Source organism: Ictalurus punctatus, chromosome 29, assembly GCF_001660625.3.
Source record: "Ictalurus punctatus breed USDA103 chromosome 29, Coco_2.0, whole genome shotgun sequence".
NCBI lineage: Eukaryota > Metazoa > Chordata > Actinopteri > Siluriformes > Ictaluridae > Ictalurus > Ictalurus punctatus.
In genome coordinates, this window is record NC_030444.2 from 15,755,137 (window position 1) to 15,774,608 (window position 19,472).

At 36.8% G+C, this 19,472-nt stretch overlaps 1 protein-coding gene and 2 long non-coding RNA genes across 8 annotated transcripts in view; 1 reads left to right on the forward strand and 2 right to left on the reverse strand.

The window, feature by feature from the left end:
• The window catches only part of LOC108260518 (natural killer cell receptor 2B4), a 49,948-nt gene extending 39,412 nt beyond the window's left edge, over positions 1-10,536 (reverse strand). For 2 of the 4 annotated variants that reach the window (XM_053677620.1, XM_017460885.3), the window contains exons 1-6: positions 10,400-10,536; positions 8,838-9,173; positions 7,693-7,998; positions 7,349-7,459; positions 7,176-7,240; positions 6,980-7,036 (exon numbers count right to left, since the gene is read on the reverse strand). In XM_053677620.1, coding sequence (XP_053533595.1) covers positions 6,980-7,036; positions 7,176-7,240; positions 7,349-7,459; positions 7,693-7,998; positions 8,838-9,173; positions 10,400-10,463 — 939 coding nt within the window. In that variant the 5' untranslated portion in view covers positions 10,464-10,536. Of the gene's footprint in view, positions 1-3,770; positions 4,066-6,979; positions 7,037-7,063; positions 7,093-7,175; positions 7,241-7,348; positions 7,460-7,692; positions 7,999-8,837; positions 9,174-10,399 lie in introns of those variants that run through there. The other 2 variants (XM_017460886.3, XM_017460889.3) reach the window with 2 other exon arrangements.
• LOC108260530 (uncharacterized) lies at positions 33-13,344 on the forward strand. 3 transcript variants are annotated; one of them, XR_006981429.2, is made up of 4 exons: positions 33-268; positions 5,047-5,158; positions 9,067-11,754; positions 12,280-13,344. It is a non-coding gene; the product is annotated as an uncharacterized LOC108260530 (long non-coding RNA). The 3 variants fall into 3 exon arrangements; XR_008393802.1 differs by lacking the exon at positions 5,047-5,158 and having other exon boundaries at positions 9,059-11,754; XR_008393803.1 differs by lacking the exon at positions 5,047-5,158.
• Positions 2,830-3,058, reverse strand: LOC124626565 (uncharacterized). The gene is made up of 2 exons (XR_006981431.1): positions 2,987-3,058; positions 2,830-2,901 (listed from the first exon to the last, which is right to left on the reverse strand). It is a non-coding gene; the product is annotated as an uncharacterized LOC124626565 (long non-coding RNA).
• Positions 13,345-19,472: the final 6,128 nt, after the last annotated feature.

A 19,472-nucleotide genomic window follows, 5' to 3' on the forward strand; every position in this document is an offset into this window, starting at 1 on the left:
ATAGAGGGGAAATAAAAGCCGTTCGCTTCCTTCATTCCCACCATTTTGAAAGCGCAGGCGTGCGGCTCGTGAAGGTCAGAGCATTGTCTCAGTACAGCAAAAGAATGAAAGTAATGTTGATAAACCACTTAAAACATTCCTGAAACCTGATTTTCTGCTACTGAACAATGCTAATTGTTGACCATTTACACAGCGGTGTCCTCACATGGATGTGATTCAAAAGGACATCGTCGTCCTCTGACCTGGAGGCTTTACTGAGCTCTTTACGGTAGGAGAAACTGTTTTCATCAACTTTCTCTCCTCACAGGAAATAATCACTTTATTCACCTTCTTTACTGTTTAATGCTTTATTTAAATGTACAGAGATGAAATGGAAAATGCTGATAATAATATACATGTGTAATACCTGATTATAATAAATATTATAAAGCTATAGTGGAGTTTGAGTTCTAACATGTTACTTTACAGTTTTATCAATATAGCTAACAACTGAGAATGATTTGGGCATAAATAATAAAATAAATAAGTGTGTTGGTGTAAAATTGATTTATAATCACACAGTTGATAGATACAGTGTGACTTTAGAGATAATTATATACTGGAAAAAAAACTCCTGAGACTTCATCACATCCCTTTATGATTCTATGATCAAAGCACAAAACTAGTAAATATTAATATCTTTTATAAAGGACATGAGAAATGATTTAGTTTTTCTGATTTAACTGATATGAAGAAAGGAAAAGTTAAAGTGTAAGTGATGGGAAACTGTTGTAGGAAATATCAGCTGTAGATCCTATTAAAAGCTCTGGGAGATTAGTTCCTGGCTTTTGGTTTGGTAAAAATAATTTATATAAAGAAATACTTATACAGGCGACAGTAGAGGAACATGGATGTTGTTGTCTGATTGTTTTAAAGGATCAGAATTGATATTTCTTATTTATCTTTTATCACTGTAACAGAATAGATTGTACAGTACTGTGTAAAAGCCCTCAAATATAATAAATGTTTCTATATATAAAATAAATAAACTATAAATATCAGTAAACATTAATAAAGTAAATCAGTATTTGTTATGAAGCCTTTAAACCTGTATCAGTTCTCTCAGGTTCAGGTTTTCTGCATCTTGGAGAACCTCACACAGTTCTTCTGAATATTTGGTTCTCACTTTGGTTCTGCAGTAAAACCAGAACAGACTCATTACGGGTTTATCTGAAATGTCCTCTATTACTGAGCACTTCTAGAACATTCGTCTCTGTAACTTTTCAAATAAAATGTAACTACTTGTATAAGTAATAAAACCTAGTTGTATTAATTTTCTACTCACACATTAATGACAAAAAAATCAAATAAACATCTCTTCATTTATTAAAAAAAAATGAAGTGTGTGTAGACTTTTGCACAGTACTGTTTATGAACAGCAGGGGGCAGTGTTGTGTGTAATAGACATTTATTATTTAATTCAAGGACAACGCCCATTAAAAACAGGGAAGGACAGATTTGTGTGTGTGTGTGTGTGTGTGTGTGTGATCACTGAAATAAACGATAATGGACTTAGTCATTTAATGAGAAAAACTTTACAGCCTTTAAATTTTATAAGTTTAGCATTAATTTGTTTTTAATTAAAAATGTGATGTAACTAAAAATCCCCAAATTGTGCAGAAGCTCAGCGTTTTAATAGCCATAAAGCCAAAATAACAAAAGGGGAATTTACATATTTACAGTTTTATTTTAATAAAAATAATAATAAAAATAAACTCGGCAAACGTCTCTCCTACATCTTATATTTTCTGTCCTGACTGCTGTGACGTTGTGTTTGTTAGAGCGACACTCAGCCAGAACGAGCCGTGTTCCAGGAAGAAGACCAGATTATCAGGTTTTTCAGGAATGAGTTAATTTGATGAGCAAATAAACAACACGGACTAACACCTTTAACACCGTCTTCTAGATCTGTCTCTCTCAGTCTGGAGCTTTAACAGTCTGGTGTTATGGGTGGGGTTTAGTCAGAATTCCTTCAGGAGCTGGTGGGGGTTGGATTGAGAAATCAGTCCCACACACACGTCTAACACAGAGCTGTGTATCCTGTATCTGATCTGATGTCTGATATCTGATCTGAACAATACGGCTGTAATGTGAGGAGCGTAAACACTGAAAGCTGATTCGCTGAAGCTCATTTTTTACCTGAACTTTCTGACACTTGGGTCTTTGCTAACTTTAATGTTGCTAGTCAGAGCATGCAAATATTCAAATATTACACACTGATGCCTGAAGCCACGCCCTAACCCCTGCAGGATTTCTCAGGAATTAATCAGTTTATAAATATGTTTATGACGAGACAAACACAAGCAGGAATATTAATTCAGACAGAACTCAGTTAATAGACTCTGAAATCTACTTCCTATAATCCCATCAAACTCTATACTGAAATGATCTCTAAATAATATCAAACATTACCAAGTTCACACTTTAACGCTTACTGTACAGGATGTACACACTGTAAATGTGTAAATGGTTTATGTGACACAAACACTGAACATTTATGACCAATTGTGAACAGAAGTATGTTCAATTAAAAAATAAAAACTCATTAAAATAATAAAAAGGATATACAGATGTTGACTTATCTCCTCACATCTGCATACACCACTGGATCAGTCTCCGCTTCAACCTGCGTTATTCCGGGTTTTTCTTCCTGTAAGACACAGCAGTATATTTCAGTATCTGAATCAGGCGAGACTTTATCACTCCTGTGGAACAAACCTGATTTTTATACTAAAACCTCTACTGAATTTCACATCATCATCATTTTCAGAAGTTGTATTTCGATGTTTACCTCTTTAACTCTCTCTGCACTGTGAGCTGTAACATTCACATCAGCGTAAGTCACTTCAGGTTTCTCAGAAACTAAAGACACACAGATCAGATTCAATTTCATGAAACCTGCCGAATGTAAAAACTAAACACAGGAACAGAAAGATGCATTACTTACCTTGCTGCTTTTTCTTTTTCAGCCAAATCCACAACGTTACACATATTATTAATAACACAAAACCTCCAGCAGATATCAGGACAGGTAGCAGTGAACGGGAACGATCAGTTTGTCCTGTAAAGATTATAATATATTCATAAATTATTTTCTCTATATGACACAGATATAAGACTAAGGCAGGGTGATACGACCAAAATATCATATCTTGATACTCGAAGATACAAAATACAAACTGACAGCAAAACAGAAGCAGCAGTAAAACAAAACATAAAAAAAGACTGTTATATTTATTTCATATCTATTGTGTAAATGTAATTGTTAGAAAAGAAAGTAGAGAAATTTCATAAAAAGATTTTGTGATACTCAGCAATATCTCAGAAAAGTGTGCTGTGGTATAATTGATCACAATAGCGATATTATATGGTCATATCACCCAGCCCTACATCACACATCTTCCCTCAGATCCGTCAGAAACCTGTAACATGATGCTAGCACGTGATAAATATTCCATTGCAGTCGGTGAAATATGAAACCTCGCTGCACTTTTCCACGGTATTATTGATATTGACTCCACTGAATGATGATGTGTTCACTGAACAAATCTCACTGAGACTTTCACACAGAAACATTTAAACTACGGACTTTTCTTTAACCAACCAGACTGACACACCGTCAATAATGATTTCATTTTATATCTTAATCTTCAGTCACCTGTCTCACTCCTTCATGAATATTCATTATTCTGTTCTGTTCAAAGTGATGATAGTGTAGACTCTCTGACGTACCTGAGAGATGATCACAGAGCTGTGTGATGTTGAGAGAAGATGATTTATTACTGACAGGGTTTGCAGACACACAGATATAAGTGTTGGTGTTAATGTCATGGTGTTGTATTTGAAGTGGGAGATTGAGGGGAACACTGAGATCTGTGTTATTGGTGATGGAGATTCTCTCGTTCTCTCTGTACCAGGATAACGTCACATCTTCTCCATTCTCCACAGTGCACAGGGGGGAACACGCCTCTGTGGAAACCACACTTCGATTTCCTCTTTTTATTATTACTGGAGTCGATACTGGAGCTAAGAAACAGAAACACGGATTAAATAGAACAGATTAAAACTGTAAGCTTAAGTATAATAGTAAACATCATAAACACTGTGTGTTTGTGTGTGTGTGTGTGTGTGTGTGTGTGTTACCATCCCAATTTTGGTTAATTTCCTAAAACAGCACGTGTGTGTTATTCCTCTTATACCACAGCAATTTGTCAAAGATTACAATTCTCATTTATAAATAATTCATAACATAAATACATAAATACTGGAAAAAACTCATGAGACTTTATCACATCCCTTTATGATTCTATGATTAAAGCACAAAACTAGTAAATATTAATATCTTTATAAAGGACATGAGAAATTATTTCATTTTTCTGATTTAACTGATATGTGAAAGGAAAAGTTAAAGTGTAAGTGATGGGAAAATGTTGTAGAAAATATCAGCGGTAGATCCTATTAAAAGCTCTGGGAGTTCCTGGCTTATGGTTTGTTAAAATATATATATAATTACTTAAGAAATATAAGAAATACTTATACAGGTGACAGTAAAAGAACAGGGATGTTGTTGTCTGATTGTTTTAAAGCAGGGGTGTCAGACGCACGGCCCGCTAGGGGGTTCAATCCTGCCCGCAGGATGAATTTTGAAAGTGAAAAAAAGCATAAAGGACATGTACAAGAATTTTTTAATAAAATGCTATTCCTAAATTATCCGCTAGGGGCGCACTGTTTTAGTCAGAGTAGAAGACTCTGGACCGAAAAACTCAGACCGAACAGCAGATGGCAGCAATGCGCCTTCTGCTGTTTGTTATGACACTGTGAGCAGTTGTAATGCACACATGTAAATGGCAATCAGAAATAAATTGCACGTTTGTCTTAAGAAATCTGAGGTTGTTCATGATATGTTTTGTAAAAGGATATTTAATTAAATATGAAGATTTTCCTAATGTACTTGTACTTCTTTGCATGAAAACAAAGGGAAAAACATGGATTTATTGTTATTTATAGGTAATTACGCTATGATTTTACTGGCCCGGCCCACTTGACATCTAATTAGGCTGTATGTGGCTCCTGAACTAAAATGAGTTTGACACCCCTGTTTTAAAGGATCAGAATTGAGGTTTCTAATTTATAATTTTTCACTGAAGTATAATAGTTTGTAAAAGTCTTCACAGTGGATGAAATGAAGTGTTTCTAGGCCAGTAAATGATCTTATTTACACTAAACAATAATAAACTAAGTCAATGTTTGTTGTAACTTTGGCTTTTAGCCTAAACCTCTCTCAGGTTCAGTGTTGTTATCAGGTTCAGTGTTTTATACAGAAACCAGCTGTAAGTGTTTTTCTGCATCTTGGAGAACCTAGCACGGTCCTTCTGGCCACTTTGCTCATGTTTCTGAAACCAGAACAGCCTCCATTATGGGTTTATCTGAAATGTACTCCAATACTGAGCACTTCTAGAAACATTTTCTTGTTCTGCAAGATTTAATGTTTTTTTAAAATGAAAGTTTGGAAGTTAGTTGTTTCTCTTTTCTACTCCCACGTTAATGCCAAAAACATCAAATAAACAGCTAAGATTACTTTCGTATAAAAATGATTAAGGGTGTGTAGACTTTTGCACAATAGTGTATATGAACAGCAGGGGGCAGTGTTATGTGTAATGGACATCATTTATACTTTAATTCAAGGACAATGCCCATTAAAAACAGAGAAGGACAGATCTCTGTGTGTAAAATGAACAAACTACAGTAATGATGAACTGATCACGCCTGCTGTGTGTGAAATAAACTATAATGGACTTATTGTCATTTAATGAGAAGAACTTTACAGCCTGACTGGTTTAGCACCATCATGTTTCAAACTGAATGTTTAATTTAATTATTCAATCCCAAATTGTGCACATAAAGCAAAAATAACAAAAGGGGAATTTACACATTTACATTTTTATTTAAAAAACAAAGTAAAAAAAACAACACTGCACTCTCTCTTACATATAATACAAGCTCTCTGAACCTTCTGTCTCTTACTGCTATGACTGCTATCACACTAAGCCAGAACGAGCCGTGTTCCAGGAAGAAGATCAGATTATCAGGTTTTTCAGGAACGAGTTAATTTGATGAGCAAATAAACAACACGGACTAACACCTTTAACACCGTCTTCTAGATCTGTCTCTCTCTCAGTCTGGAGCTTTAACAGTCTGGTGTATTGTTTTCAGGGTTAAAGTCTTTATTGTTCAGTGTGTTCATTATTCTCATTCTACTGGTTTTGCTGGTCAGTGCGAGTAGACGGAGTCTGAATTCTGGGATGGTGAGAGAGATCCACTCCCACACACACCTCTAACACAGAGCTGTGTATCCTGTATCTGATCTGAACAATACAGTTGTAATGTGAGAAGCGTAAACACTGAGAAGCAGCTGCAAAACTGAAGCTGCTCATTCGCTTAAAATAAACTCATGTGTTCCAGTAAATACTCTAGAGATTTTTTGATGAGCTTGTCGTTTGTGATGCTTGTTTTTGTTCTGTTGATATTCAGGATTATACAGGAGCAAATGCAAATATTAAACTGATATTAAACACTAGTGCCTGAAGACACGTCCTAACCCCTACAGGATTTCTCAGCACAGCTCAGTTCAATGGGATTAATCTGTTTGAAAATACGTTAGTGGCGTGACGAGACAAACAGAAATTTAACCAGCAGAAATAGTTCAGTCAGGAGATCGACTCTGAACAGGCTCTGAAATCTACTTCCTGTAATCCCATCAAATCCCATAATCTGAAATATTGCTATACATTACCAAATACTGTCATAAAAAACTAACATAATGGTTTAGGTAACACAACAGTGAACAATTATGTACAACAACATAATAATAATAATGTTTCTAATAACAATATAGTAAAAAATTATACATTGATATATTCAGTTATGTGGATCTCATCACCTCTGAATACACCACAGTCTGATTCTCTTCACCACGCGTCGTTCTGGGTTTTTCTTCCTGTAAGACACAGCAGTATATTTCAGTATCTGAATCAGGGCGAGACTTTATCACTCCTGTGGAACAAACCTGATTTTTATACTAAAACCTCTACTGAATATCACATCATCATCATTTTCAGTTTTATTTAAATATTTACCTTGTTAAATCTTTCTGTGATGATTTTCACATCAGAATACATCAAGTCTTCAGTTCTTTCAGAAACTAAAGATTTTAAAAAATCAGATTAATTCTATTACACCTAAAGACAAAAATTAATTCTACTAAACAAAGACTACACAAATCCCAAGATCAGAAAGATGTATTACTTGCCTTGTTGCTTTTCCTTTTTTCTCCAGATATACAGCAATACTAATATTAATAGCACTACAACTCCAGCAGGTATCAGGACAGGAAGCAGTATGTGGGAACGTTCAGTTTGTTCTGTGAAAATTATGATATTTTTAAAAATGTAAGAAAATGTGGAATTTTCTCCATTTAACACAAACATAAGACTAGAGCTGTGTGATGTGAGAAAATATCATAACACAATACTTGATGATAATACAATACATGATAATATTTAGGTCTGTTAGTGAAAATCCATGAGAAACCTGTAACATGATGCTGGCACTTGACTAATACTCCATTGTGGCCTGTAACATGTGCTGACGTACCTGAGAGATGATGGTGTAGATGATCACAGAGCTGTGTGATGTTGAGAGAAGATGATTTATTACTGACAGGGTTTGCAGACACACAGATATAAGTGTTGGTGTTATTATCATGGTGTTGTATTTGAAGTGGGAGATTGAGGGGAACACTGAGATCTGTGTTATTGGTGATGGAGATTCTCTCGTTCTCTCTGTACCAGGATAACTTCACATCTTCTCCATTCTCCACAGTGCACAGGGGGGAACACGGCTCTGTGGAAACCACACTTCGACTTTCTCTTTTTATTATTACTGGAGTCGATACTGGAGCTAAGAAACAGAAACACGGATTAAACCAGAAAAGATTAGAGACAACAGATTTAGAAGTCTTTTCATAGGTTGGCTCCCCTAATGTGTTCACCTGTTCTGTGTTTCACTTTAATAGTTTCTCTTCCTCTGCAAAGCCTGTTAATTCTACCACCGCACATTACACATTCCCTCATCAGCCTCTCTTTTTCCTTCTCATCAATTTAATTAGACAAATAAACACAGTTTGTCATGTTATCAAGAAACTGCAAAGCGTAAATTCCTGTCATTCCGCATGTGAATGAGCCGTTACTATAGAAACGATAACGAATTAGAGTGAGTGCATAAATATAAACCTGTGATGTTTAGCTGCGCTACTGTCAGAGCTGCTGTTATAGAGAATTAATCAACACCTTCTGACCAATCACAATCCAGATCTCGACAGTGCTGTGTGTGATATAATCCCTCATTGACAGTTCAAAAGGAGACACACACTGACACAAACCATTCTTAGCAAATTATTATTATATCACACATTTTACTGAAATATTACAGCTGAAGTCTGCAGAGTTGTTCACTGTTAGAGACAGTCACTGGTTAGGTTTAAAACCATGGCTGAGGTTCATTTAATCCAAATCTCAGTGGATAATAATTTCAGGATGTTTTATCCCTAGTCTCATTTTCCAGATGTTTTACATTATTTGAACACTAGTCTATACATTTAAACTATTTTTAAAAAAATTTCAGGGCAGATTAATATGTAAATTATGCAGTTTAACTAAACTCTGATTGGCCATTATAGTATTGGTGAAGTTATGAGACTGAACATGGACAGGAAGGAGACATGAAACACTTTTACTCACCATAAACACTGACACTGAAAGTCCTAGATGAGATGCGTCCAGTGATGACCTGTAATAAATAAACTCCAGAATGGTTTCTGCTGATGTTCCTGATGGTTAAAGCTCCACTGATTCTGTCCAGCTGCAGTCGCTCTTTAAATCTCTCACTGATTTCTGTAACAGCTTCTCCTTTAAACACCTGACTGTTCAATATCTTTTCCTCTGCTTTCTCATGTCCATAGGACCACAGGATCTGAGCATCACTCTGAATTCCAGTTATCCCAGTATGGAGAGTTATAGTGGTTCCTTCCACTTCCTGCAGTGTGACCGTCTCGTCTCCAGCTGCACACAGTAAACCTGCAGCACAGCTTCAGCTTCAGATTAATCATTTCACTCACAATCATAATCACACACAGTCCATTAAAACTATACCGTGCTCCAGATTAATGCTGTTTTCAACTACAAAAATAACATACTTCTGCAAATCTGACACATTACATGTCCAAAAGCATGTGGACACCTGACCATCACACCCATGTGTGTTTTTTCCTCTAACTGTTGCCCCAATGTCTGAAGCACACAATTGTATAGAATGTTTTTGTGTGCTGTAAATTCATGCAGATAAGTCAAGTTGTACCAGAAGGGCTGGGTTGAATATTTCAGAAACTGTCAGATCAGACCAGTCTGGTTATTCTCCTCTGATCTCTCTCATCAACAAGGTGTTTCAGCCTGCAGTCCTCCACAACACGGGATGTTTTTTTGTTTTTCGCACCATTCTGTATAAACTCTAGAGACTGTTGTGTGTGAAAATCCCAGGAGATCAGAACTTTCTGAAATACTCAAACCAGCTCAACTGGTACCAACAACCACAACCATGCCACGGTTAAAGTCACAGAGATCAAACCTTTTGTCCATTCTGATGTTTGATGTGAACATTAATTGAAGTTCTTCACCTGTATCTGCATTATTAGCTGATTAGAAAACTGCATAAATATCCAGGTGTACTGGTGTTCCTAATAAAGTGGACAGTGAGTGTATATGTAAATAACTTTGGAGAAATTGGGATATATTTAAATAAAATGTACAGATTTGTCCAGTACACCTTCTGTACATTTAATCTCTGCCTCTAAAAATTAAGGTACATGAATGGTCCTTAAGTTAACTGTGTTCTTAAAATAAATTTTAGGATAAAATTCACATTCACAGAATAACAGAAGAGATAGAAGCTATAGGAATAACAGATGTACTGTAGAGAGAAGATCCCCAGAGACAATGAAAAGTACTGTTTAGTGTTTATTTGTGAGAGTTTAATAAAAGGAAATAAACTAAGAGACTGTTGTATTTGTGTGAAAAGTCAGAGTTGTGTGAAAGCTGATCTTTTCAGAGGATTCATTAACACACAGCTCTAAACTGCTGTATCACTGTTCAGATTAACACTGAGGAAAACTCCTTCATCCAACACACACAGTATTACACCTGAGTTCCACATCTAGTTTTACTCTCTTCAGGATCAACTTATTTTATAGAAACTCTTCATATTTACAGTTAGTTTCTCCTGAAGTGAAGGAAAAGTGTAAACTTACAGCACAGCAAGAAAAGCAAAGTCCAGAGAATCCTGTTTCCTGAGAAAATATCCATCATTTTCATAATCCATCGTGTTTCTCAGCCCAACATTTCCCCGTGTTCCTGAACATCAGTGTCAGTGAAGAATCCAGTGCACAAAGCAGTGATTTATTGTGTATTTTAGCCGGATTTATGGAGCTGTGAAACACAACCTTCCTCACACTGTTAGCTTAGCGAACTGGTACATCCTGTGGAAATGCTAACTCCTGCCTCAGCGTGTTCAGTACAGGCTCACACAGGGTTTCCTTTCAGCTCTGTGGATCTGCACATTTATTTACATATAAAATAGCTCTCTCAGATGTATTTATTGGGGGTCTCTAACATTTAAATTCATACAGAACTTATTTAACAGCAGTCATGCAGCACCTTTGTGTGATTTATGAGCAATAATGATAGGAAAATGTATTTAGCAGAAAATCACGCAAAACTGGATGAATTCTCTAAATATCTCATTTGTAAAACTGAACTTTAATATTGACCTGTTCAAATAATTACTGTATGTCTATTAGAATGAAAATGGAATTGACGTACTGTACATTCTCCCATGTTGTTTCTCTACAAATAATTAACAATAAATATTGAATGGTCATTTGACTGAAAACAAAATGGTGGTCTCTGACATTTGTACTGTACAGTGAATATAAATGGGGTTGTAGAGGCGTTTAAAAAGGAATGTTGAAAAACACTGTCATTAATCACCCTGTAATTATTACCAGATGTCAAAAGATACCAGCTCCAACATATATCCTACAGCTGAACATTGTTGTGTACAGTATAAACACAGCAGTCCTGAATAAAAGATGCAGTAGTTTATATTCTCTGCTGTACGCCTGACCCCCGCATGTTCATCAGTGTTACTGACCATAAACAAATTCTGCTAACTCCAACCATCGCCATGTAGCAATAACAATCTGAATAGTTCATATTCTCATCCTAAACCCATTTAGTTTCTATTTTACAGTTTCAGAACCGTGTCATGTACCTGTGCTCCAATATTATGATTAACACAGTGTTCTCGCCTTCCCTCTAATGTCTGTACATTATAAACCCGTCTGCACATTTTAACAAAAGTCTGGTGCTGAGAAGTCATTTGCATTTAAAATACACTGGTTATGCGTGTTTACCGTGGATTTGAATAAGCTTTGAGAAATGCTTTACATAATTCCATGTGATTTTTTCATGTACCTGTGCTCCAATATTATGATTAACACAGTGTTCTCGACTTCCCTCTAATGGATCATCCATAACCATGTGGAGTCCTGGTGCCCCATCCAGGGTGTATTCCTGATTCATTCAGAAGTTTGTACACCCTCAGGTAGACGTTACAATTTCACTCCAGTGTGTACTTATAACCAGAAATATCATGCTCACGCCTGCAAACAATTAATTAAAAAGAACAGATTATGTAATTTATGATCATGCTTTGTTTCATACTGTATGTGACATTTTAAAATGAGTGTAATGAGGTTTTAGACAAATAAAAATGAAACTGAATTGGTTCTCAACAAAGACATTAACACTTTGTGTAGAACGAACAGAACGATCAATTCAGGAGTAGTTTCAGAACTTCACAGGTCCTGTGTAAAAACATGTAAAGTTGATGATAGATGCAGTCTGGTCGTCCATCACCACTTCTCCTTTACTGTGCGTGTGTGTGTGCGTGTGTGTGTGTGTGTGTGTGTGTGTGTGTGTGTGTGTGTGTGTGCGTGCGTGTGCGTGTGTGTGTGAGACGGAGAGCTGAACACTGAACCACAGACCTCTGCACTAACTATGACAAATGTCACTGTTTTGTCGTTTCCTTTCTCTGTTAATGGTTCATTAAATGTTTTGTGTGTTCTAGATGCATTATAAAGGCGGGGACTCTGAACACTTATTGATGTGAAACACTTTGATGTTTGTCCTTAACTGAGAATCAGGTTTAAATGTGTATCTGTGTTAAATTAGTGAAGCAGTGTACAGACCCAATGACAGTAAATTATCGTGTCAGTATTAAAGCTGCTATTTGATACGATTTTAAAACAGAAATGGAAATGATTGGAATTTAGACATTGTACAGATGTGAAGATATTAACGGTGTAATGGTTTGGTCAGTAAGAACACAGAAACAATGAGAATAATCTGAGAGTCAGTAGACTCCTCAGGGGAGTGTGATTATCACGGACCCTCCTGAAATCAACAAATGTCTCCTGCATGACCACACCCTGTAATATTCTCTGTCTTAATGCCTTGGGATTTATTTAATACCACAGAGAAACACTCACAGGTTTAGCTATACCTCTGTCAGGTTTTCATGTCTGTAAATGGTCCAAAAAAAAGGAAATTCCCAGCAGATGTTTGTGTTTAATGTCTGAGTCAGTTACAGACAACGACTGCTGCCTCTCACCTGCTTCCTGTTTCCCAAACAGCAAGCTGGAACATGTCGAGAGATGGTTTTCCATCATCAGTCCCATACTTTCAGTTTGTAATACTCCTGTACTAACACTCTGTTCTGACTCTAAGCCTCAGTGTGTGTCTGGGCTTGTTGTTTTCATATTAGAAGTTAAGAAATCAGTCACATGATCTCCCCACAGATTATAATGAGCATTGTATAAAACAGGGAAATAACCGCTTCAAACAAAAACTAACACAAAACCTTTTCGTGTCGAGTAACACCATCACTTGATGGCTCAGCAAACACATCTGGCCAGTTTTTGCAGTTGAATGAGGGTAGTGATGTGGTTTTCTAGTCTGTCACTGCTTCCCCATATCGCCCACAGTTTAACACGATTCTAATCCTACTTTGTATTTGCTAACAAGAAATATTTAAATAGTCTGTTCATTCTCAAAAGCAGCATTAAAAACGACAACAGTGGTCTATTTCACATTCTCTAATATAATTGTACACGGACAGGAAGCATGATCAGTAGCTGAAAACCTCGTTCATGTGGGTTTTCTAGTGATAAGGACTGGATTTAACAGAATTTAAATGTCGTTGTAAAAAGGCGGGAGAGGAGGAACACTCTAAACTGGTTTTCTCATGTGGGTGTGCAGAGCTGTTTACAGAGACAGTATTTTAGCTGTAGGGAATGACACTCGCTCCTGATAGTTTGTACTTCAGCAAAACACTCTTATGCAACACATCATGCTGAGACACTTATAATGAGAGCTTCTTACATACAAAGTTGCTTTGTTATTGATTTATAGCACAAAATCACATGGTCAAGCTTCAGACTCCATAATGGATCTACTACAGTATGTAGGTTCTGGATCTGAGGCAGAATATCAGTTCATCTCATCTACCGCACTGTAATGTGTACGGCATTCAGACTTCACATCAGAAACCACAGAGTGTCAGGAAGAGCAAGTCAGAACACGCTGAAAGCAGAAGATTGCTTTAACAACAGAGTATGAATGAAAAACAGAGTTCCCGAGTGCCACCAGTTTAAATCCTGATGATCTACAGCCAACCAAATCCGGAACGCACAAGAGCAAACTTGTAAATTGTTATATAAATGATCGTTTCTAGATTAAATTAAAATTCTAAACGTTTACTTGTATATATTTGAAACAGTGTTTTGCACCTGATCTTTCACATTCAGCTTCAGCTGCAAAACAAGCGACTTAACCACGACGTAACCCAGCCTTTGGGGATCTTTCAGTGGCATGTGAGCAGACCTTCTGAGTAAACAGGAAGTTTCGATGGTCAGATCGTGTATACTCATGAGGTCTAAATTCACTGATTGCAGAGACGCATCTGAGAAAAATTTTCAAAGTCTCGTACATGTTTTATACAGAATTTTAATGTACAGATTCAAATTTATATCTCGGAGTGTGTCGTATTTCCATCATGTCTGGTAGAAAGTTTTAGTCTTTTATAAACAGAGTCTGGTGTAATGATGTGTATGAGTTCGTGCATGACTTTTGTTTGATATTTTGGGTTGTGGGGTTTTCCATTTCCTGTCTTTCTTACTGTAAGACCCTCTTTGTAAACTCACGCTTCCTGTTGAACAATCACGTGAGTAAGACCCTGAATGTGTGCAGTGTGTTTTGTTTTATTCTGTATTATTCTAAAACTGGAAATAACTTTCAAAATGCGTCATTATAATAACTGTCCAGTTCAATAAAGGTTCATGTTGCAGTTTATTTTTATTGTCCTCTGCTGATCTGTGACCTTAAATAAATAAATAATATAAATAAATAATTGATTGTAATTTATCTGTCTGTACGTCACACATCCTTTCCAGCTCACTGATCTCGCTAACCTTTTTAAACTCAGACTCCTTTCAGCTTCTATAATAAGTTTAATGCAGGATTAAGACCAGATGCCCCACAAACCAGATGTTGGAACTGAACAGCAGCTGGTCTGTAATTACTGATCACATGATAACGGCCTTTTGTTAGTGAACAACTCAGTGTGTGTGCTGTCAGGCCTTTCTTTGTTAGTTGTGTGTGTGTGTTCATCTGGAGATGAGAATGAGTTAAATATTCATCTAACACTGTTTAACTGATGCTGGGGGTTGGTTGTTATGGCAACACATTACCGAGCAACACAGTAAATAAGAAAATGTTGTGATGCTGTTTCTTTGTGTACAATTTTAATTCCAAACTGTCTTTGTTTTGTAATAATAATAATAATAATGATGATGATGATGATGATGATGATGCACCAGGAATAAAATTTTTCTTTTTTTAAATAAATTGAAATTGAGAGATGAATTTCACCTCAGTGGTGTATTTTGCTTTTAAACTTTTTAAAGAATTGAAGTTTGATGAATGTGAGAAGAAGCAGTCCACACACCACACACACTTTCACACACAAACAGTGCAGACCGCATTCATACACACCAGTGTACTGCCCTACATACAGCAGCCACAGCTTCTATTACGAGTTGCAGTGACAGAGAGCTGCACGAGACTCTGTGCTGCTTTTCTTCTGAGAGCGTGCATGCAAAAGTAACGACACATGGACATACATTCTTTATTACAAATAATTCTAAAACACATATATATACGAGGACTTGTCTTTTCGTCTTTAGTCTCTGTAGCACTACATCACACTGAGGTGAAGATCCTCTACACGTCACACACAACATTCTAAATCAAGCCTCAAACACCTGAAAATACGAAGGTGAACCTTGTCAGCATCTTTTACACCTTCTTTTAATTCTTTCACACGTTTGCCCACTGGTTGCTCGCCACTTCCTTTAGAGCTGTGACAGAAACACTACTTGAAAAGAGGTTTGTGATCTGGTGTGATTTACTGAAAGCCGCTTCCACGCTGGAAAACCAGATAAACCGCAAGAACAACAGGTTCAAGCATCTTATCTGCAAAGAAACAGTTGTGGTGAATGCTATTATTAAAAATAAAGACTGGCATGCACAAACAAATCCACAACACAATCTCAAGATCAGAATCCAGAGTCAGGAGATGTACAAACACGTACTCAGTGGACAGGACAATAATCACAAAATTAGAAAACAAATGTGGGTCAAAACCAGACATAGTAAACATGACTCAAAGGCTTGGAATGTCAGGCAAGAAAAGAGCTGAAGAAATACTTCACAAAGTCTACGTGAGCGTGTTTATATAATGTGGAGTGGTGATTGAGCCCAGGTGTGTGCAGTCAGTAATCAGGTGATCATTAGGATGTGACCTGGGAGTTGGAGTCCATGACAGCCATGTTTGTAGTCGGATGTGCAATCTGGGAAACAGAGTCAGACACTGAATTTATTGCTGACATGACGAATAAAAGTGAACCAAAAGTTTATTAATAGGAGTAACCTTTGGTAGCGTCAGATACCTCAAGACTTCCATCACTCAGCAAAAAATATCACATCATACAAGAAAATAACGACATCATACGAGTGTGAACTTACACGTGGGCGAATCTAGATTATGTGGTGAAGTGAGGCAAAATAAACGCGTGGGGCCTTTCTGACAGATTTATTTAGTATTATGTCTTCATCTCACCCAGAGATATCGTTGTGACCCTTTACCTCCACGGAAGAATCGCAGTAGACGCATGTTTCAAAGACTTCATTTCTTTATTGAAAACAATCGTAAGAAGATAGAAAAACGAATAAAGAAAGGAACTACGGTACAATTTCTGAACATGGTCTCAAAACTGTGTCCCTTCCCTCTGTGAAATATAAACATATTAACAAAATATTGCATACGCTCCTATAGATATAATTACACAATGTACATTTAAAAGTAGTCAAAACATATCTAACAGAGCATGAAGTGTTTATTTTTTAGAGCTTCATGGTATGTTTTATATGTAAGAAATCAAACATCAGTGAGGAAACAAAATGTCCATCTTCAATTAATGTTAATTAAGGAATTAAACCGAAGCGGCTCATTAGCTCACTCTGTCATGTTGGAGATCTTTATGGGCAAGTATTTGATGCTACACTGGATCCAGATGATTCTGTGTCTGTTGTACAGGCAGAGTTACCCAAAATATTCCTGGAGGAAAATAAAAACAAACCCATGGTCTGTGCCTGCTATTTAGCTTGCAGATGGAGCTGTCTTGTTCCATATATCTGGATGACATCATGGTGGCCTCGCCCACGCTCGAACAACACCTCAACCTTAGAAACATCCTCACCTGGCTTAAGTCCATAGGGCTGTCTACTAAACTAGCAACGTGCCAAGAGTGAACTCTCCAGGAGTGAAGGGGTACTGCATCATCTCAGAAAGTATCCTACCAAACGAGGATAAAGTGAGGGCAGTAACTGACTACAAAACCCCAGTAAATGTCAAACAAGTAAAAGTGTGGATATACCAGTGCTGTGGTTTTTGGCTCACTGTTTTCCCCACACTCTGCCATTTTACCTTTTTCAGTCTCTGGGCTAAACACTCAGAGAAGTGTAAAGCTTCCATACTGTTTTGTCTGGTCTATTTTCTTGTTACACAGTGTGTTGTAACAGTACCACAGGGTGTTGTTTTGTCAGTGGTCAGAGGAGTGTAATTAAAGCAGCGTAATTACTATAATCATCCAGCAAACACAGCATTACTATTGGTCAATAAAGATTACATTTAAACCTAATTATGGAGAACATGTTATAACTGATCATAATTCCAGACAGGTTCAGGTAAATGACTGTAGATTATACACTGGTATTCTCTAATGGTCAAAACATCATGCTATTGTTGGAGTACATCACTTCATGAAAACTCGCTGTATGTACTGTATGTAGCATCTGTAAGTTATTAAGTTATAGCGCCATCTCGTGGTGTTTTTTTTATTTCGTTCCCAAAAAAAAAAAAAAAAAAGAATTTCATGTGCTTTCATAATGTATCTAGGTGCTGTTTCACTGATCTACTGTACACAGTGCAGATATATGACTAAGACATTGGTTTTTTTTGTGTTCAGTACTGAACCTTAATGTGAACCTTAATGTAACCAAGCTTCATTATACACATCTAATCTCTTCTTAGTTTTGTCTCAGATCTATTATTAAAGGCCTTTAATTAAGTTTATATAATTAAGTTAGCCTTTTCACAGCAAGTCACAATTATCTGCCTGAAAAGTAACACAAGGCTGTAATAACGGATGGAGCATCGGATGAGGTCTTATCACCAGGGTAATGATTACATGTTTGATCTTTTCATGTGGTTTCGTGTGAATGTGCAGATGTTCACCATAAAAGAAGGGACAGAACGTGATGATGTAAAGAATGAATCAGACGTACAAGACAGTATTATTTTCCAAATGATCTCACTGCAAAGGATTCTTTGCCATGGGCTGAAATTCTAGTTTCTGAGGAGCTCCTGTGACTGTTATACAAAAGATATCATATCTCTATACTTCCAGACATTTCTATTACACAGGATATGTATCAGAAAATTTATATTTGTTAACAAGCTGCAAGCAAAACAATCATGTGGCACAAAAACTACAAAAACTTTGCGTTTGTGTGTGTGTGTGTGTCCTCGAGACTCGCTAGTACACACACACACACACACACACACACACACATACAGTAGAGGGCGCTGTTGCTGCGGTCTTCACACACTACTGTATTCTCTCTAGTAATGTCGCATCTGCTTACAAAATACTGACTTAACTCCGGCTTTTATTCATGATGAATCTATTCTTGAACATATGTTTGCAGACCCATAAGACATTGTCCAATGATTTCAACACTCAATAATTATTATTCCTTCAGTGATGTAATGTAGTTTTATCCGCATCTAACAGAGAAAGATCAGGGAGGATAACTATTTAATCTTTTTAAAATCCCAAAGTAATTTCAACATCTCTTTAAACTCACTTGTCCTATCTGACTACTGTTCAGCTCCATGAAACAGCAGGGTGTGGTGTGTGTGTGTGTGTGTGTTAATTATATTGTCTTAGTGATAAGACCACAGACAGACGCCTCAGCTGGTCTACTGAGAAACTCTAATGAGCTCCCTGTTGGTCTCCATGCCGCTTATAATGACAAACTTCCCGTGTAGTCAGTGATTTACAGGAAATCTGAGCTGAATTCAGGCAAATGGTCATGTTTACTTCACATGAGCCCCCCCCCCACCACCACCACCAAAATGGAGGTAGGCCCCTGCTGAAAAATCCAACTTTCCCAAACTCCTGCTGGTCAAAGACAGAAAACTGGAAAATAACTCAGTATTGTCCAGCTCAGTATTGTCCAGCTCAGTATTGTCCAGCTCAGTATTGTCCAGCTCGGCCTGTGTTCAGCAATTCAGTTTCAGCAGTAGACGTGAAAAATACGTAAAAAAGCAACATATCAAAAACATCTCAATCACACACACACTATATGTGCAAAAAAATTGTTTATGTGTCCATTTACAGTTATATCTGGTACTCAGCTATTGTGTGTAAGCATTCATTGTGTGTGTGGGAACAAATCATAATGTCCAGAAATCATAACGAGATCCATAAAATGCTCTGCTTTCTGTGTGAGGACGATCAGAACGAGGAAGAGGAGTTACTCTCTCTCTACAGAGAACAGAGCATGGGTGAGAACTGGCAAGTTGGAGATGACAGAATAAATTATATATTTTTAAATAATAAATAAATAAATAAATAA